Source organism: Gopherus evgoodei, chromosome 5 (genome assembly GCF_007399415.2).
Source record: "Gopherus evgoodei ecotype Sinaloan lineage chromosome 5, rGopEvg1_v1.p, whole genome shotgun sequence".
In the NCBI taxonomy this organism is placed as follows: domain Eukaryota; kingdom Metazoa; phylum Chordata; order Testudines; family Testudinidae; genus Gopherus; species Gopherus evgoodei.
In genome coordinates, this window is record NC_044326.1 from 132969708 (window position 1) to 132991090 (window position 21383).

Here is a 21383-nt window from a genome sequence, read left to right on the forward strand (position 1 = left end):
GGAGCATTCAGTTGATATTACTACAGTTTAGGGTTTTCTGTGAGAAGATTTGAAGGTTATCTTTAAGTTCAAAGCTCTTCTTTCAAGCCAGAATGACTGTAGTTAAGATATGAGCCTGTCAAGTGTAGGAAAATACTACTCACTTATTTCAAGACTTCTTTGTGCAGGCCTCAGAAATAACCAAATTCTAATATCTTTTATTGGAACATGGCCAAACAAGTGCCAGCACAGCAGACAAGAGTGTACTCAGTACAACATATATTATTGTGAAGCATAAAATGAGTGCTAATTTAGATCATCCTGCTTTAGAATAGTATTGTCTTAACCCATGTTTTCTTTACCCTCTGTTGAGTATGGGAGAGATAAAAATAACAAGGGACAATGAATGGACATATATAATTTAAATTAGATTGTGTACCAAATAGACAAGAGGATTGTTGTTTTGTGGATCTTCTCCAGCAAATGGAGAAATGCTAAATAAGCTTCCATGCTACAGCAATGTATTTGTTTCTTACCATACAAGCCTCCATTAAAGCAGTGTGCATTTCATCTGTTTTATGCTCCTGGTCTGCACCTGCCTCCAGAAGAAACCTCACCATTTCTAAGTGGCCTAAATTGAAAATACATAATTAATAAAAACCTCAAAACCTGTTCAACAAGTCACATTCCTCTGGTGTGTGTGTGTGTGTGTGTGTGTGTGTGTGTTTTCACAGACTGAAGCACAGCAGGAAAGTTTTAACATATGTAGTTAAACAACACATGACTCAGTTACAATATCATAAACAAAGAAAATTACTTTGGAAATCACCATTTCCACCTCCCATATTTTTAGCAAGGGTAAAAATCAGACTTTTACTGTAAGCATCATAACCCACATTATCTAATCAATAAAATAGTTTACAAGTGCAGTATTCCATGTGATATGCTACAAGAATGCTAAATTAATAGCACAAATTTCATATCGCTTTATAGGGACTTCAGACACTGTCCAGAAAGAATACTAGACTGATTGGTTTAATCCTAACTTTAACTGCAAGCATTCTGTGAAAGGCTGCTGTCCATCTATTTATGAATTCTGTATGTGACCAGTTTACGGAAAATCTTTTATTGTATGACTGTATAGGATTAATTCATTGTATGCATAGGTGGATTTAGTTTAACAGCAGAGTCTTAGGAAACCAGCAGAAAGGCAGCACAATGTCTCTAGATGAATAACTTCCTGGTAAATAGGTCAATAAATTAAGAGAAAATACCTGAGATTATCTGAGCAGATGGCTACTTTCCACCTCCAGCCAAAGTACACAGCTGTTTTGGCAAGGCTGAGAGCCTAAAGTTCAAAGGGACACTACCAATTAACTCATTCTCCAGAAGGAGGGACAGAGTTATTTGGGCCTGCAGGAAAGGAACAGGCTGATGCACACACAGGCCCTCTGGAGGGGGTCTGAAATGGCAGGGCCTTCCTAAATTTCCAGGGGGATGGTAATCCATGCGTGATAGATGTGTATAAACAGTTTTCAAAATTCTCTCCCATGTTTCTGTGTTCCTATGTTTAAGATTAAACATATTTTGTTTTAAGAAAGCGGTCTTGTCAATCTATGTACCAGTGACCCCAAAGGGAAGATTTGCAGGTGCTGAGCCCAGTCTGACTTGCTAAGAAATCACAATTGCTATACAGTAAGCAGCAGCTCAGGATCTTTTATAAGAGTGGGAGCACTGAGGGATTGAGAGGTGGAACAAGAGGCTAACGCCTGAAGAGGGTTCACTCCCAAACCAGAGAGGGGTCCAAAGGCACAGCTGGGCCTGTACCTGTGACACAATCCATTTTCAACTTTTTACTAGTTAATTACGGGGGAAGAATCCTGCAAGCCAAGACAGCAATAGAAAATAGTGGTAACAACAGAGTCACACACAGGTTTTCAAGCCTCAGACACGAGATCTGGAAGCAAATTAGAAAGCCAAAAAAATTCAGAACCTCCAAGAAAGAAAAGAATACAAACTGAAGGAGCACTTTGAACACAGTCACCTTGAACTCCAAGTTCTTTCCTATGCAAAAGAGTGAGGAGTTGTGCAAGTAACAACTTGAGCTGTTTGCTTTTTATTCTGCTTCCAAAGCTCATAGACCAGGATTCAAAATCCAATCATATTGCTCTGTTATAATTCATTTTCAGAAGACTCCATCACTACTTACTCTTTTCTAAGCACCATCAAAAACTACATCCCATTACCTAAGGTAACAGAACAATGCAACAGGACCAATCAGAAAATTTTTATCACAAAGATTAGAGCAAAATTAACATAATCAGCCAAATAACTCAGTGCTCAGCTACTATGCTGATGCAGCCACGTAAGTATGTAGACTACAGACCGGACTCTAGAGAGCATAGATCCATTGTAACCACTTCAGTGAAACCTGCCTTAAGTAACCATTTGAGGGACAAATTAGTTCATTTAACAGCTGTGGCCTTCTAACGGAAGTAAACAAGACTTGCATTCCATAGGTTTGGGTGATCTAATAGAGAGAGTTGCCTAAAAGGGAGGCAGTGTTCTCCAATGGATTATGCCCTGGAACAGAACTCGGAAGACCTGAATTATCTTTCTGGCTGTGCCACTACCCTGGACAAGTCACTTCCCCTCTGTGGCTTAGTCTCCCCATCTATAAAATAGGAGTAATAATACTGACCTTTGGAAAGCACTTGGGATCTACAGATTAAAAGCACTACATATAAAGATATTACTAAGGGTCTTTTCTACATGTTTCACTGAATTATAATAGTGGACTTTGTCCAGAGCAAATATAATAAACTATTACAAAATATGTTGGTCCCCCAATATCATTTTCTCCAAATAAGGGCTTAATCCTCAAGCACTTATAGAAATGTTTTTCATATTTTGTTCAACGAGCAGCTTATTTTCAAGAAGCTAGATACTTTTTTTTTTTGGTAGTGCGCAGTAAATAAATCATTGCTCTGATTTTCAGTTAACAGCATTTCTTCATGAAAGTTTGCACTTTTACTGGTTATTTTACTGGCCTAATAAGATTTAAAACCTTATGTAAATAAATAAGAGATAAAATTAGGACCAGATTCCGACATACTTACATTGAATAGTATCTCACTCCATAAGTGGCCCCATTGATTTTAATGGAAGGTACTAAATCAGGGTTAAAGGATCAGACGCTGGTCCTTAATGAATTGCAAAATCTATACCTATCTGTAACCATTTAATTAATAATTTTAGGTTGTATACTAAAGCTCATTAAGGAAAGCAAGGTTTTTTAGGAAAATTTCTACAAAAAAAGTAAAAGGCTTTAATACTGATACTGCACCTTTGTAACAAGCCAATGTAAGTGCACTCTCTTTAAATTCATTGGAATGTGTATTGATTCCTGCTCCGTTTTCTAACAGCACTCTGGCTACTTCCACGTGTCCAGCACTTCCTGCTTCCATAAGTGGAGTGTGACCATTTTCATTGTGGTCCTCAATGCTAGCGCCTGATTCCAACAGCACCTTCACCACATCTACATAGCCCCCAGCACAGGCATATGTAAGTGCTGTGTTGCCTAGTACCAGAAGAGAGAAAAAACAAAAAACAAAAGTTATTCAGATATTTTGTTTTGGCAACAGGAATTATTTCTACATCCCACTTACCCTCAGACCCCATTTCAATACTTAATATTAACACGGATATTTTAAAAAATGGTTATAACATTTTCAGGTTACAGCTCAAGAAACAGTACAATTAAAAACAACTTTTCACATGTATAACAATGCTGAGAGACTAAAACCCTGAACTGCCCCCTGATTGGGGGGGAGGGAATGAAATCACTCCCATTTTTCTCCATGTGAATATGCAACTTCTGGCATGACCATCTCCACACTGATAATTTAATGGGCAGTGTGAAGAATGTGTTATTTTCAGTTTCAGTCTAGTGATATTACTCTGCACAAAGGAAAGCAGATGTTAAATCAATTAAGGAGTGGAGTGAACTGCCTTAGATAAGATGATTTCAATACTTATTCCCAAAGAGTTAGTTTTCAGTATCCAGAGCTGGAATCAGCATATTTTCATTACATATACTTGTTCTCATTCTTTTATGAATCACAGATAATATCAACATGAACATTCCCCCTCTTTTTTTTTTTTTTTTTTTTTTTTAAACGGGAGTGATAATGCTACTCTACTTCCTGACAACTATTTGGTAACGAAAAAATTTCCTACTCTTCTAATGTTTTTTAATAGTTTCTTGACAGCAACATATTTGTAAATCAATTCATAACCAAGGCTTCAACAGTTAACACTCTACTGGAGGACTGGCAAGGACACTTGCAGTTGCCCAGAAGTAGTTTCTCTAAAATACAGAATTAAAAACAAAATTTATCCATGTAGTGAGGCGGTGTGGCTCCCCGCCACCCCGGAGAGGGAACAGCCTATCCAGAGGCCGGAGTGGGCAGAGCTAGGGAGCTCTGAGCCTGCCCCTCTGGAAGTATAAAGGCTCGTCCTCAGAGCTCAGTAAGGCCCCAGCCACTGGAGAAGCTAGACGCCTCCCATCTATCCCGCGACTGGGAGAACCCCGCTCGCTCATTACCCTGAGGAGCCCACAGTGCTGGACCCCTCAGAGGACAACACTCTGACCCAGGTACTACCCGAGGGGGATTTGGGAAGTAGCTCGGGGGCAGCCGACCCTAGTCTGGCTGCAGCACTGCCAGAGCCCAAGTCAGTGTGTTGCGACTAGGAACCCCACTGACTCAGCAGCGGGTCTTCTGCAGTGGAGTGGGAGGGCTTGCGTCCCCCCTGCCACCCAACTCGTGGGTGGCTGTCCCCCTGGCCTGCGAAGGCTTGGGCCTACTGTTGTTGCCTGCCCTGACCCAGGGCTTATGGTGTTTGTTCCAGTACCGCAAGGGCTGCAGAGGAAGACCCTGTGGCCAGACTAGTTCCCCCGAATATCAACTGTGTGCAGGGAGCTGGTGTGGCTCCCCACCACCCAGAGGGGGTCAAGCCCTGGCAAATCATTCATGAAGTTATGCACTGAAACAGATTACACACACAAAAAAATAATCTGGCAAAAGAAACTGCAAAAAAACCTTCTCACATTCACCCTTTGTCCAGCTAATCTCTGCCAGAATTCAAGCAAGCAATCATTTGCAACAAAACAAATAAGTAGTCAATAATGAACTATCCAAATTATGCACAAAATAGTATAATATAGTCTTTGTCATTGTCTTCACAGATTTTTGCTTCAATTTATTTCATTGCTAAGGAAATTTCACTTTTGAAACTATTCACTGATCTGGGTTTACAAACACTTAACATTATCTACATACCTTTAGGGAAAAGACTATCATACAATGCCAAATGGATCAATAGTCACAAAGAACTATGCCTATACTTTTTTTAAGTAGATTGCTCACGCAATCAGAAAAATCTAGTGATTTCCAAGCCTCTCCAAACAGTAAAATAAAAACAGTTGGTAAGTTAAATGTATAACAAAGGTATGTCTCCAAATAGAACTTCAATTTCATCATCTGCTAAATACAGCAAATACCTATCATCTAACTTGTATTCATGATAATACAGCTGTAGTCTCTCAAGCGGCGTACAACTGCAGCTGTCCAGAGTCTAGAATTATAGGGTGAATCCTGCTCTTATTAAAGTCAAAAGGAGAGCTATCATTAACTTCAACAGAGCCAAGATTTCACCCATAGCTCCTGCAATGCTCTAAAGGTCCAAGCAGTCACATAACTCATGCTATGGGTCCCAAACCCATGAAAACTATCAAAATTTCTGCCACTTACAACCCTTTGGAGATTTTCAAGGTGTGACTGATATGGCAATTTTCTCAAAAATATCCTTGAAAGACCTTATTGTATTAAGTTTATGTATTATTGTAGACTGAGATTGTATGTAACCGGGGGCAAGGGAGGCGGGTGGGGGGAGTGGCAGATTTGAGACCTGGGAGTTCAATAGAGTATATTGAAAATGTGTAACACAGGTATGGACTTTTGGGACAGTAAGTGTAAATGGATTTCCTGGGGAACCCCTAAGGAAGAGGTTAATCCAAATTCCTAAATCCAGGTATGCAAATACTCAGCCTTTTGAAGTTACTCAGACAAGAAAGTCATTGTCTCCTGGTTGCCAGTCACAGGAGGCCAAGATTGAAGGCCTGGGCTGTTTAAAGAAATGACTGATTTGCCCAGTTGCTGATCTGGATCTAAGACAAAAGCATTTATAATCATAGGGAAAACCCAGTTGTGGGTTTTGAAGGACTAAAGCCTATCACAGCCCTACATTGGATTGGAAGTGTCCTCTGTAAGCTTTTTAGTCTCTGTGTAGGTTCTTTTACTGTTTTAATGTCTTCTCTGTAACGCTCTTAACTTAAGAATGAATGTGTTTGCTTAGAAGGAGCTGTGTAGTAACTTATAAATGCAGACAATGCTCTTGTCATAGTCCAGAGAGAGAGCAACAGAGAAAGAAAAGCACAAGTGCTGGCCTTTTTAGGCAATCTGGCTTCCTGAGGATATCTCAATGAGGCAGGGAGCTATGCAGCCTTGAAACCTCCAAAGAGAGTGAGATACGACTTTCTGCCCAAGTGAGGGGATGGTGAGGAGCCATAAGCCTAAAGTGGATGTCCCTGGTGGACCATGGAGGAGGAAGAAGCAGGTGCACTTGCTCTGAAACTGACACATGGCACCTGAAAATCATAGTACGTGTTGTTTCACTCAGGATTTTTTTTGTAACATACACATTGTGATCTATAGTCTACTATTTGGGCAGGAATGAACTTTATCACCACTTGCAAATGAAGATGGAGTAACAGTTACTGCAAAAGTGAAAAAGGCAAATGTAAACTTCAACTTCCTGTTTGATTCAGACTAGCAATACTGACCATATGTCTGGAATCAATTAATATTTTTCATTTCTCAAAGAAATATGAAAGCAACAGGCAAACACACTGGAGGGGGGAAACAAAAAACCCACTCACCAGAAGGACATCAGACGCACAAAGACACAAAAAAGTAAATTTCTGTGACACAAAACTCAGATATTCAGTCTTCATCATAGCACATTTATTACCTGTTGATGACTGTGCATTGACATCAGCACCATGAGCTAGCAGCAACTTCACAATTTTGACGTGTCCGCCATTAGCAGCAGCCATTAAAGGTGTTATGTCTCCTTTAATACCTCGGTCTTCTACGTTAGCATGCATCGCCAGAAGAACCTTTGGCAGAACGGGCAATAAGTGTTATTGTAAGATGCCAAATGCCCAAATTGTCATAGAGCTTAAAATTAAATTCTGTATACAATCTCGTTTTGTGAACTCATTATGTCTTGTAATAGTTTATTTCAAATGTTATACAGATGCTCCCCAGGTTATGCAAGACCCGACTTTCGCAAATTTGCACTTACGGAAAAAAGTTCCATAAGCCAGAAATAGGATTTTTGAGTTGTGAAAATTTTTGCGTAACATACGGGTATCCGTTTCCAACTTACGCAAAATTCGAGTTACGCAGGGCTTTCCAGAACGGAACCATTGTGTAAGTCGGGGCACATCTGTATATACAAAGTGCCTGTTAGCAATGCAAATTTTTTCTAATGAACAGAGCTTTCATCTGTTGAAAATGTAAGTAACTGAAATGTTACTTGGGCTCTATAATACCACAAAAACCAGACAGAGATACACCAGTACAGTACTTTATATACTGTGTAAAAGATAGCACTGGAAACTAACCTGTGCAAGCTCATAGTATCCAGCTGAGCAAGCTAAACAAAGGAGACTTTCCCCTTCTTCTGTGTGCTCATTCACACTTCTCCCTTCAATTAGCAACTTTCGCACAGCATTGACATCTCCTTCTGAACAAGCTTCTGCCAAACTGCGGCTAGTAAGGTAAAATCACATCATCAGAAAATGAAATTGTAACTACACTTTAAGCATAAAGAAATACCTATGTGAGTAGAGTAGAAGTACTATGCTCTTTTCAAATACAAACCTGACCTGTTGTCATGATGCAGTCAATACAAGACAAACGAGAAAAGCGTGATGGAAAAAACACAGGAAACCATAATGAAAATGAAGGTTGAAATACAGTATAAACATGTCATTTGAAAAATAAGAACTCTCATGAGCAGTTAGTGCTTCTGCCACTTTAAGCTCTGGTAAAACAGAATCCAGTACAAACATTTTCAAGCCCATCATGTAGCATTTTAGTTTATGAAACTTCCTATTTTTTTTTATATATATAAAAAGAAACAAGGAAAAGTCTAGGTGATGGAATAGCAGCAGTGTACAGTCATAGGTCTGACCATTGCCCCACGTGAACCCTGCCACTGATGTTTCTAATCTGAACCTTTATACCTCTGTGCAATAAAAATTTAATAACTTTATTGTTTGCTACAAGTTGTCTCTGCTATAATGCTTTCATTTTAAGGGAGGTTTATCTGGCAATGGCAGAATAGCTAGCCGCCAGTCTAACCAAAGTTCTTGTTATATCAGGTGAGAAGGAGCCAGACATAGGACTTTCAGGGAAGGGGGGAAAAGGGAAGTAAGGTTGGGTGATAAGCAAGCAGGAAGAAATTTGCATGAGAGGAAGCAGTACACCATGATATGAGGACTGCTGACTAAAAGGCTGATTTGGGTGGAAAGAGATGGCCTGCATTGGCATCATGTTTTGCCTACTCTGCAGTGTCATCTGGTAATTTATGAGCAGCGATCCTAAAAATCCATTTGCCAAGGAAAAACACAGAATACGATTTTTAGATAGAATCTTTTGATTTTTTCTCAAAATGCAAAAGCTTATGTTTAACTACAGTGAAACCCCGTTTATCCAATCTAAGTGGGACCAAATTGGATAAGCAAAAATTCAGATAATCTGGAGAGTTTCAGCCTCAGCCTCCTGGGGCTGAAGTTTTGCCCATTCTCCAGATTATGTGAATTTTTGCTTCTCTGACCTGGCTCTGGTACCAGTTGGATTGGATAAACAAGGTCCCACTGCATAGTGGGGCTAGAGAAACTAAAGTTCAGCGTTTCATTTTATATTGCAGAAAAATGCAGATTTTTATGTTTTTTTAATCAGAGAATTTGGGGATTTTTTTTAATCACGGAAAACTAGGATCTCTGCTGATGAGGTTGTCATCTACCAAGCACAGTGATGATTCATTCAGGCAGAAACTATGCAGGCTTTATTCCTGACATACCTCATACAATCAATAAAAGCAGATCTGGAACACAGAGATGTGTGTCCATGTGTTGACACTGATTTGGTTGGGCATCTGAATAATAGCTATCACAACAATATGAAAGCTATACGTAAATACTGAAAGCACCTCAATCGGGAAATTGGAGGGTACACGACTGACCGGCAAATGCATACAGTATGGCATAAAAACATTAGTAGTTCTGACACCTTAATGTTTCTTGGAGATGGGATGTATCTATTGGACAAGGGTCAGAGGATTTTTCTCTCAAAACACAACTATCAATATTTTGGAACAGAAACTCTGTGTGATTTCTCTTGCTGGTCTTGCTACCTTCCAACCCTCAGAAACATGACAAGGAACACCGCATTGTAACATAGTTGTCCTTCATTCCAGGCACAACACGTGAGTCGAGTTAAAAGAGGGGAAGAAATAATGTCAACAGAAATGTCTGTATATCAGGAAATGAAGACTTCAGCTAGATGCATTCACTATTGTACCCAGACCCCCATACTACAAGCTGGGGGCAGGCTGGACAGGGGAACCCCAATGACTGGATCAAGGACATAGCTGCAGAAGTGTGCCAACACAAGGCTGGTGGGTCCCAACTGATCGTGGGGAGGGGCTGGGTCGGTATGCATACTGCAGGACATGATATGCGTAACTGCCTAAATGACTACTAACTCCTACCAACAACATCTCTCTTCCTTTAAAAAAAACAAACCCACTCCAAAACAGAAAATTCAATGGCAAAAGATTACTTTGAGGCAGAGTTCAGGTTGCCTAGTGATATGACATCACATTCCAGAATGCTGAGTTGAGCAAAACTCAAGCTTCTGAAAAAAAACAGCAAATGCACAGTTAAGGTTGCCCAGGAAATCTTAACTCTGCCCTCTTTCAGCTGTGCTCCAATATGTCCCATTAACATACACAATGTTACTTTACCTATCCCACAGCTGCTGAAATGTCTAAGCGCTTCACCTCCTTTTAGGAGCCATTCTCACCCACGGGATTCCAACACACACTATTAAAAGGACAAAACATTACAAAGGTTGCCGATGCCACTTTCCCTCCATTCCTCTGGAGATGGCAGTAGCCAATGGGAACTATGTGCATATACTCCAGCATGGTGAGTGGGTCAGATGGGGGCCGCGGTTGTGCCTGCTCGGTCAAGGTGTGTTTGTGATATGAGGAACAGAGTGGAATACTTTGAGGCGTGTTATAGAGCTGTGATTATGATATGAGGAAATCTGTATTTTGCACCTTTCAAAGTGTAAGAGCAAAAGGAAGAGCTGCATGTGTACCTTTAGGATCCAGTATGCATCATTTCAATGCAGAATTATGTAGGCTCTGTCAGCAGCAGGGCAGACAGCTTTTATTATTAAGGCTCTTGTCAGCTGTGAGATGGAATATGAGAGAACTAATGCTTTAATGATGGTTAAGTGAGGTCTTTAAACCACGATTTGAGGACTTCAATAACTCAGACTTAGGTTAGGGGTTTGTTCCAGGAGCAGGTGGGTGAGATTCTGTGGCCTGCATTGTGCAGGAGGTCAGATCAGATGACCATAATGATCTCTTCTGACCTTAAGTCTATGAATCTATAAGTGAAAGTGCAGGTTTGAGATATCTGGTGAGTAATCACATGGGAGGTGCAAAAGGCTGTGAAATGGTTCTTAAATTGTACCTGTGAGAGTCTAAGAAGTTGGCTAAGGGCATATCTACACTCCAATTAGACACACATGGTTGGCTGTGTCAGCTAACTCAGGCTCACAGGGCTTAGGCTAAAGGATTGTAACTGCAGCATAGCCCGCAAGAGGGCAGGGTCCTGGGTCCCAGAAATAGGACCCCAGCCTGAGCACCTACACCACAATAAAACAGCTTCTTAGTCCAAATCCCAGGAGCCTAAATGAACTGACATGGGCCAGTCATGGGTTTTTAACTGCAGTGCAGACATATCCTAGTGTGAGTGTGTGTACGTGAGGACCTGGAAGCTCCGGAATCTTATAGTGCAAGGGCCAATTTGACTATGTGCATATTGAGACATTGCTCTAAGAGGCTAGAGGGAAGGTGACAACTCCCCTTCTGTCCTTTAATAGTATTAGTTAGAATCTTGTGGGTGAGAATGAATGGCTCCTAAAAGGAGATGAAGAGCTTGTACATTTCAGTAACTGCGGGGTTGGCAGAGTAAGGGTAATGTTTGTCAATAGGGCATACTGAGGCATTACTGAGTTTTTTGCCATTATATATGTATTTCAGTAGTGCTTTGAAGCCCCAACCAACACCATGGCTGCGTCATGCCAGAGGATGTACAAACACTCCAAAAGACATAGTCCCAACCCTGAAGGGCTTGTATTCTAAATAAAGACGACTAAGTGTAAGACAGGGGTGTAACGTACAAGCAGAAGACTTGGAACTGAGACAGATTAAGGGACCTGTCCAAGCTTCTACAAGAAGTATGGCATAGCTGAGATCTGAAGTCACTTCCCAACTCCCACTCCTTTGCCCTAACCATAGGACCACACCCTTCCTGCTTTAACATAACAAGTCCATAGAGGGGACTTGATCTTATTTGTTCCCCAATCCTCAAATTAGATATTTTCCTAAAACTACTTCAGCACCGTTTATATTAACCACTTTCTTTTAAAAAACAAATAAAAATAAGAATGTGGGCAACAGAAAAAAAAAAAATTCTTCCACTGGTTTCAGGAGTCATCATCTCCTGAAGAAATTTGAAGAGGAAAGCACACTACTGTAGTAGGCTCTGAGCCAACTAGATTTTGTTTGACATTTGAAATTATGTCTAAGACAGTGAAATAAAAATTTTCCTTGAATGCGTTAACCCTTTTAGTACTGATGTCCCTAAATTCCCAGTACCCCATGCAAAAGAATTTTGCATTTCCCACCTGGAAAGCATTTAGTGCCAAATGAATTAAATAAAAAGTCCAAAGAATATGCTCAGAATTGACAATCTGAAGCCAGTTCAATCTCAACAACTATGTCGTTGTATAGCGAAAGAAAAGGGACAGAAACATAGAATGTGTTTTAAGTGGCAGGGGAAAAAATGCAAAAGATCTATTTACTTGTCCGTCTGCCCTGCATTTGCTGTGCTTTCCGCTCTCATTCGGGTAAGTGCAGCAGCAGCTTCATCCAACGCACAGCTGACCGAGGAAGTCAGTCTACGAAGCACCTCGGGATCTGCAAATGCTTTACCGTCAGCGGTGGATAATTTGCCTATTCCTTTCATTCCAATTTATGACAAGTGGATACATACACCGAAAAAGGAAAACAAAAGTAACAAAGTAAGTGTAAATTCAGTCCATACAATATGTTAATAGAAACCATTCCAATACTGATTGTATCGGGAAAATTTCAGATACACTGGACATTTATGTTTTTTAAAATGACTTTAAACAATAATCCTGTAACATAGCTGCATTCACACTGAAAGCACACAGGTGACAACTCCCTTAAAACACCGACCAGTGAGTGATTTTAAGTTACTGAAAACTATGTGGTAAATGTTTTTTTTTCAACTGCATTTCAGAACAAGACCTCATTCAACAATTTGTACATTCCAAGTTTTAAAAACTAAAACTTCTTTTTAGTGTCCTAAACATTTCTTCATAAAAACAGGCATTCTTCATTTGTACCACCTCTGGGAGACAAAGAGTTATACGGCTTTTTATAAAGCTTTCAAGAACAATTTCATCTCTGATCTGAGACCAAACCATCCCAAATGAATATTCGTGTTCTAATTATTAAAAATAGTATGTTTGTTTCAGGAAGTGAGAAACTTTAAGCTTCAATTTCTGCAAGTTCTTTAAGAACTGCATAGAGCCCTGTGGTGGAGGCTGCTCAGGATTTGTGCTCCATCAGCACTTCTCCCTGGAACACTAGTTTCACACCCTGTCTGGCTAGCCCCACTCACTTTCTGAACTTCACTGAACAGCTCTATATCTTCCCAGGAGAGAGGAAGTTGCCTCACTGTTCTAGGGAAATTTTCCACCAGTGGGGACCCACTGCCTGGATCCTGATGGCACAATGAACCAACACCATTAAGAGGTTAAGCTTAACACCAACTTTGCAAGAAGATTCGTTAAGCTTTTGGGTATGACTATTCTGTTTATTAAAGTTTGCAATGTAATTTTTGTAAGGAATTCAAAAATAAATAAAAATAAGGAAAAACTGAACTGGAGGCTACTCTACTACAGGAGAGCTTCCTTACAGAAAACAAGAGGCTGATAAATGGTGCCCACTGATTTCTATTTACTTCACAGTGAGAGCTAAGAGGGTAGCCATCTTTTCCATTAAAAAAAAAAATAAAGCTCATATAGTTGAAGACCTAGAAAGGAGGAGTCTTAACCAGCGCAACTACAGAAACAAAAATAAAACGCAAGCTCTATAGTTCAGACAGAGTACTTTCACTCACTCTCAGTCTGAAGTGTGGCTTTGCACATTGGGAATAATTAAGAAATGGGAGGTGGGGAAATTAATTGAGCTTTACTAATATCATATTCATATGATATTACAAATAAAATAAGGTGGAGTTCTGGATATCAGGACATTTTTTTCCATGCTTTTGGAAAAGTATGTATTTTAATTAGGCCCATCCCCCCTGCAAAATAATTTTCACACCACTGAAAGTTCACACTGCATTAGGCCCCAAGACTGCCACACTTAGACAAGCTGCCCCATTATGTCTCAGGAATAAAGGTGGCAGGACTGAGCCCTTAAGAGACGTGAGTACTTACCTGCAGCTTCAAGTAATGCTTCTAATCTAGCTTGGGTTTCTGGGTCTACTGTCCTCAAGTCAGCACCATCAGCAGTACTAGACAAAAGCAATTTGGAGGCAGTCTCCAACATTGGATTTTCCAAATCATCCTGATCCAAAATGAATGACTCCACCTGGAAAGAAAAAAGAACATATTAGCCTTAATAAAACTCCTATCCTTAACTCTAATTTTAAAGTCCATTCATGCTTTTTTTTTTTAATCAAAAGGCGCAGTGATTTTCTCTTAACAAATCAGATTTTCAGAAGCACTTGTGCTGGCATAATTCTGTTCCCTCTGAGGTTACTAGGAGTTTTCCTTTAATGGAAGGAAAATTAGGCCAATCCTGAACACTTCTCAAAATTCTACATCATATATTTCATAAATTAAAAACTCTAAACATTGCTCTGCAATTGGTAGCCGCTTTACTTTCAATTGTTTTAGGTTTAAGTCTTAATTAGCATTAGAAGTTGTGAACTGAAGTATAAATACTGGAGAAGTTTACATGGACATAAAAACATCAAGTAACAATTTAGATTAGATTTTACCTCCTCAGAACTACCACTAGTATTAGTCATGAATTCCCACAGAATTTATTGTATATTTCTGAGATATCGGAAAGCTATATAAAACATAAATGTTCTGTATGCTACACAGTGCAACAAATTAATAGAATAAGATTAATATCCAGATAAGAATATGGAGATATTAAAACAAAAACCAACATCAACAAAAACCCACAAATTCAAGGGTTGTAAGGTCTTCTCCAGATTTTGTGGTTACACAGAATGGAATATGACTTTTAAAAGTGGTCTGGTTTTCAGAGGTACTGAGCACTTCCTTCTATGAGAAGCATAGGTGTTCAAAACCTCTAGGGAGGAAAAAAACAGACCGGAGATGTCTACCTCTTTGGACTGCAATGGTAGCCCTCATAATGTAAATCAAACGGTTGTCCATACGTGCCAGACAATTGTATTAAGTGTGAGCTTCATTATTTATCTCACTGGAGTGAGAATTCTGAAGCCTTATTATGATCACTGGAGAGCCAGCATTACCATTTAATTGCTGATGGTTCTACTAAATACAGCAGAGCTTATTTAGCATGAGTGGACTACCTGCACAAATCCTACTGTTTTATTGATGGGTTTCACTGATGGGCTGAAAGGTTTTGAATAACACCGCTGAATAGTCAAAATAAATATTTTGTATCCAGATTTCTGCTCTTTTCAATACACACTGAACTAAAACACCTAATTTTCACTAATCAATCCAGTTCAATTGTTCCCCCCCTCATTAAAAACCGTAATTTTGGCAACCATTTTAACAGATTACAGAGGAAAAACTTAAGTACAAAGTGAGCATACTTTTCCTCTAAAATTACTGTAAGAGTTCTGTTAATGTATATACTAAAAAACTATTCTGACTTTCAGTCATTGTTTCCCTCTTGTTTGATTATAGGGTCAATGAATACTATAATGATATTAGGAAATTGCTTGGACAGATCTCAACTGGGATTTTTTTTTGATAAGATGCATTACACAGGACATATCTGCATTCTGAAAGATGGGACACTACAATCTGTTTTACACTGTTTTACACTTGCACTAACTTTTATCATATTTACAAAAGTGGGCCCCGGAGACTGGTTTAGGAGTAGTAAAATAGATGTATGCCCTTTTAAACAAACATCACTGAAACAGATACTAACTAACTACTGTAGTGCCTAGGAACACTATTCAGAACACAGAACAAAAAGATGGTCCCTAAAAATGTATCTTTGTGGCTGCTGATCAAAGTAATTCACTGAATTGAATGTAATGCAGAACTGAAACTAAAAAGATTGTTACCTTAAAGCTTAGTCTTATGAAGATGCATATAAATACATATGTCTCTCATAGGTACTGCCTACTACATTTACCCAAGACAAATGGGGTATAAATATCATCTTAGTCTCTGTCCAGACCATGCACATTATATTTTCAGCCTTTAATGAATGTGTTATGGATTTCTGATTACAAAAGTCAAATGAAACACAGCTCTAAAAACCAAAAACGTCCACTGCACTGGAACATCTGGACTATACTTTGATTTGTTGACACAAGTGTGAAAAATACCATGCTGACTAACAGGATGCTGTGTCTCAGTTACGTTTTGTAGAGGAAAGAGCTATTTGGGTAGAAAAACTTTGAAGTTTTAAATGTTCTGAAATTTAAAAGTTTGACATTAGGTGCCTATTCCTCCCTCCCTCCCTTCTGATTAAATTTAGATCATCATTTCATCAAAGCTATTTTTATGCCCAGCACATAAAAATTGAGGCTAGTCTGAAGGTTTAAAAAAACCTCTGTCTGCTCCCATCAAATAGGCTGGAAATAGTCCAATATTGACATTTTTTAAAGATAGGTTATACAGATTCTTTAAACAAAATAATGGAGATGGCTCTAACAGAGAAGTTACAAGTAGTTACGGCATAAACTAAACTAAACTCTAATTTATTAATAACTTGTGTTATACCCTCACATGGTTGCAGGTTTCCATACCTTTAATTTTCTTTACAAAATATAAAGGCCAAATACTCCAGGGAAAGTGACATATCTTGCACAAATAATTTCATATAGATCTATTGCTCTGTTATAAATCACTCATAAAACATGTGTATAAATTTCTGTTAGCTTCCTATTGGTTTTCAGGAAGTGAGGTTCCCCCGGTGTGATCCTCATTTCTACTTCCCAACAACTCCTCCACTGCTGTACTTCCTGGTCTAAAAGAATGAATGCCCTTTAACCAATGGTGTGTGGTCCAAGAGCTACTTTAACTCTTTTATTGTAAACAACTGAATTGGGATGTATTATTTAGCATCTTTATTAATGGACCTGGATGTAGAAAGAGAGAACACGCTGATCAAATGTCCAGATGACACAAAGCTTGGGCAGGAGAGGGTTTGCAAATACTTAGCTGTATCCTCCAAAAAGTCAGAGGGATTTTGATAAATTGGGAAAACTGAGCGATAGACAACAAAATGAAACTCAGCATAGACAAATGTTGGGTGCTTAGGGAAGAAAAATCAAATGTTCTAATACAGAATGGGGGATAACTGGCTTAAACTAAAGCATGTCTCACAAACGCGTGGATGGAACTCCACATAGGTGCTCTGCAAATGTCAAGAAAACTTATTTCTTGAAGCGATGCCATTGACACCACTTGTGCACTTGTAGAATGAGCTCTCACCCCAGGATGGGGAGGAAAATTAGGCCGCTTATAAAAGAGTAAGATACAGTAAGAGTAAGATCGAGATCCTATGAGAGGAAACAGCTTGACCTCACACACTATCAGCTATGGCAATAAATTGGGAGATCTTCTGATTGCTTTTGTTCTTTGCAGGTAAAAGGACAGGGCTCATTGCATAGAGGGAATGAAGTGTCCTCTCTTTTTCGGATGCGAGGGATTTTGTGGATGGAGGGGGAACACAGGTAAGAGAATTGACTGGTTCAGGTGAAATGCTAAAACTACTCTGGGGTGAACTTTGGACGTAAATACAAAACTTTGCTTCTATATAAAACAACATAAGGAGGGTCCATCACCAGTGCTCCAAGCTCACCGACTCTCCTGCTGAAATCACTGTGATCAGGAATGCACAGATAGGAGACACATGGAACATGTAGTTAGTGTTTCGATGGGAGGCTTAGTGAGCACCAGAAGAACAGTTTAAATCCCATTGGAGAGTGGACTTCCTTACTGGTGGAAAGGTTCTGATTTGACTCTTACAGAATCTGGCAATCAGTGAGCGAGCGAGAATTAAGTTACAATGGATGGATAGATGCCAGGTGGATCCATAAAGAGTTGATGGGAAGACTTGCTGTTGTTTCGAGGGAAAGAAGATAGTCCAGAATAAGGCAATAGCCACAGCCTCTGGGGATGTAAGCTTCTGTTGTATCCAGATAGAGAAACTCTTCCACTTGGCTGCCTGGAATTTTCTAGTGGAATCTTTTCTGCATTAGAAAGAAAGCTTTGCAGACTTCAGAGAGCTTCAAAACAAGCATGTTGTAGATTTGACACCGATCCAAAACCCAAGCCCTCTGAGGGAGTGCTTGGGATGCTTGATTCTACCTTTCCCCTGGGTCAGGAGATTGGAAAAGGACTGAATGTTGATTGGCAACCAAGATGACATGGGAACCAATGTTGTCTGGGCTTGTTGGGGGCAATGAGGAAGTCTTGTGCCTTGTCTTGATGAATTTTCTGTAAGACCCCAGGTAGGAGTGGGAAGGGATAGTTCGGATACGACCATGGAAAAAAAGAGAGCGTCACTGTGACCCAAAGCACCCTTGTGTTCACTCCCTAAACACTACTGTAGTAATCTTTCTATAAAATATGCCTTGTGAGGTATCACTCGAAAACTAATAACTTGCTGGTCAATAATACCATGGTGAAATATATGTAGCAATATTATATGCAAAGTCATAAATTCCCCCTGTATGATGTTATTGGCACGTGCTCAAAACAAACAGTCCTGTCCAGGCACAAGCTGTTAAACATGTCTATCCTAAACAAAGGAATATGTGTTTACCTCATTTGCCATATAAATAGTAAGCCGGATCATCATGATAGAAAGGGTGGAAATGGCAGGGAACAGAACAATTTGCATTTCAGCAAACACAAATGGGGGGGGGGAGAGCATGGAGCCTCCTTGACCAATTCCGATGTCACCTTCCTCAATGTTTGAATAAACTTTACTTTGACAGGTATGCTCCCACTTCAAAGTTCCAATGGATTATAAAAGAAAGAGGCAGAGAACCTTGCAGAGATAGGCAAGTTTTCTTTCATCTAAGAAGACAAAGGCACAAGAACCATTTGGAAAGATCAAGACCAAGGAGAGAGTTAGGCCTTGTATACCCTGCCACTTTACCGCTTAGGGGTGTGAAAAAACAACCCCGAGTGCTTCAAATTTCAGCACTGGAAAGTGGCAGTGTAGACAGTGCACCAGCGCTGGTAGCTACTCCCCTCGTGGGGGTGGGTTTTTTACAGCACTGGGAGAGCTCTCTCCCAGCGCTGGTGCCGCAACTACACAGGCACGTTAAAGCACCGCCATGGCAGCGCTTTAATGTTGCTAGTGAAGACATACCTTTAGTGACTATCTTGCTGGAAGCTTTGAACCAAAACTTGCTAAATTAAACTTTAGACTTTTAGATGTGTATGTTCACTTTTATTTGCTTGTAACCCTTCTAAACTCTCTCTCTTATACTTAACTCATTTAAAATCCTATCTTCTTTTGTTGTTAAACTCGTTTTACTATTAATCTAAACCAACAGTCCTGTAATCATGCTAATGTGAATGTCAGCTCCACTTATTGTGGTAAACTGTGTCTGTCTCCTTAAAAGGAGCAAATGAGTCATGTTTCTCTGAATTGTCCAGCAGAGGGACGGACATCGGAGAACACATGGTTTTGGGAAAATTCAGGACTGGGAGTGCGCTGGGTTCCCCCTGCAAGTAGTAAGCAAGGCTGGTGGAAACAAGAGAGGGGCTGTGAGGCTGTAGACAGGCTGCTGGGGGTCATAACTGCTGAACCAGGGCTGTCTAGAACACAGACACTCAGGGTGTAACCTGCAGGCTGGTTGTGAGTGGCCCGGCTTGGAAGCCACAACAGCAAAGCATTGTGAGGCACCCAAGGTGATAGGGCAAGCGGTGACCACCTCTCACTGTGCGCTTTCACGTTCAGGCATGCGGTCTAGACCTGAGAGCAAAGATCTAGGGCCCTTCTGGAGCAGTATATGTTGCACTTTCTGTTCATCTGAGAAGCAAGAAGGCCCCTTTTGAGAGTTCCCCACATAGCAAAAGTATTGTCTATCACAGAGTCACATAACTCTCAGCTGTGCTCAATATAAAGTGTCTGCTGAGGGAGTCCACCAACATATTCTGATCCCCAGGAAGGTAAACAGCAAACAGGGTCATTTGATTGCTGGTGCACCAATTCCATAAGGTGACTGCTTCTGTGCACAGAAGAATAGATATTGTTCCTCCTTGCTTGTTGACCTAAAATATGGTCGTCATATTACACAATATGAGGAGGACACAGTGACATTTAATGAATCAGAGAAAACCTCTCTAAGCTTTCCAGGCTGCCCACTATCCCAAAATGTTGATATGCACACTGATCTCGGGACATTTAAAGTGCCCCGCGTGGAGCAGTTGTCTGAGGGAGCCTCCCAGCCTAAAAGGAACACTTCTGTAATAATCATCCTGTCTGGTGAGGGGAAAAGGAGTGGCACGCTCATGCACATCTGACGGGAATCTTTCCATTAATAACAGAGAGGAGGTTACCTTGGTGTGGGCACAGTTATTATGGTATGCACGGACTGTGCTTGGTGAGAACACTATCTGAAGCCACGCTTGCAAGCAACAAATATGGAGTCTGGCCAATGGCATGACATAAATACATGACTCCTTATGTCCCCTGAGAGAAAGGAATTCTGACTGCTGTTCGAAGGTTGCTCATGACCTCATCTATGAGGCCGTTCATTATTTGGAATCTGTCCCTCAGCAGATAAACCGTCACTGTGACTGAATTTAGGGACATGCTGATGAAATCTAAAGTCTGTGCTGGAAGGAGGGCAGACTTTTCCAAATTTCCCTTTCCTAGGGAAGTCACGAGTTGGAGCATTGGCAAAGCTGATTTGTAGGCATCTTGACGTGGCTTGGCAATGAGAAGCAAGTAGTTATGACAGGGGAAAAAGGTGAAGCCAAGACATCTGCTATGGGCTGCTACTACCAAAGAGACCTTGGTAAAGAACCTGGGGGTAACAAGGCCGAAAAGGAGTACTTTGTATTGAAAATGGTCAGGGCACAACTTTGAATCTGAGAAAGCATCTGAGTGTGTGGTATTTTCACTTGGACATTTACACGTCCTTCATACTGAGAGCTGTAAACCACAAATCCTTTTCGAGGGATTGGATTATAAAATGCCAATGTAACCACGCAAAATTTCTGCTTGCGAATAAAGCGGCTGAGACAGCAGAGACTGAGGATGGCCTCCCTCCACCCTTCTTTCTGGATGCTAGTAAGGTGCGTAAAAACCCCTTTCCTTGGTGATGAGGAGGTACCCATTCTATTATTGCTCGCTGCAAGGAGGATTCTACTTCTCGTTTGAGAATCTTTTTGTGAGAATGGCCCCGAAAATTCTTGGGGGGGCTTGGTGGGGGCAGCGAGGGAAATTCGATCGCATAGCCAGAATGGATATTTAGAACCCACTGGTCTGTTTTTGCATTCCTAGTGTGGGAAGAGTGTTAGATTACCTCCAAAGGGTATGTGAGAACCCGTAAATGTTGGCATAATTGGTTTGCACTCTCCAACTCCCATCAAAAATAGCATTTCAATTGAGGCTGGGATTGGGACGATGATGTTTCTGCAGAAGGTGCAGGGAAAATGAACCTG

The 21383-nt window shown here is 40.4% G+C and overlaps 1 protein-coding gene across 9 annotated transcripts in view; it reads right to left on the reverse strand.

Moving 5' to 3' along the window:
• ANKRD17 (ankyrin repeat domain 17) overlaps positions 1 to 21383 on the reverse strand; it is a 118100-nt gene that overhangs the window by 58837 nt on the left and 37880 nt on the right. For 8 of the 9 annotated variants that reach the window (XR_004000722.1, XR_004000723.1, XR_004000721.1 and 5 more), the window contains 6 exons: positions 13944 to 14097; positions 12273 to 12429; positions 7730 to 7877; positions 7072 to 7219; positions 3326 to 3559; positions 516 to 610 (listed from right to left, as the gene is read on the reverse strand). Coding sequence is in view for 6 of the 9 variants with exons in the window: in XM_030565208.1 (XP_030421068.1) it covers positions 516 to 610; positions 3326 to 3559; positions 7072 to 7219; positions 7730 to 7877; positions 12273 to 12429; positions 13944 to 14097 (936 nt within the window). In the remaining 3 variants the exon portion in view is untranslated. Of the gene's footprint in view, positions 1 to 515; positions 611 to 3325; positions 3560 to 7071; positions 7220 to 7729; positions 7878 to 12272; positions 12430 to 13943; positions 14098 to 21383 lie in introns of those variants that run through there. The other variant, XM_030565211.1, reaches the window with a different exon arrangement.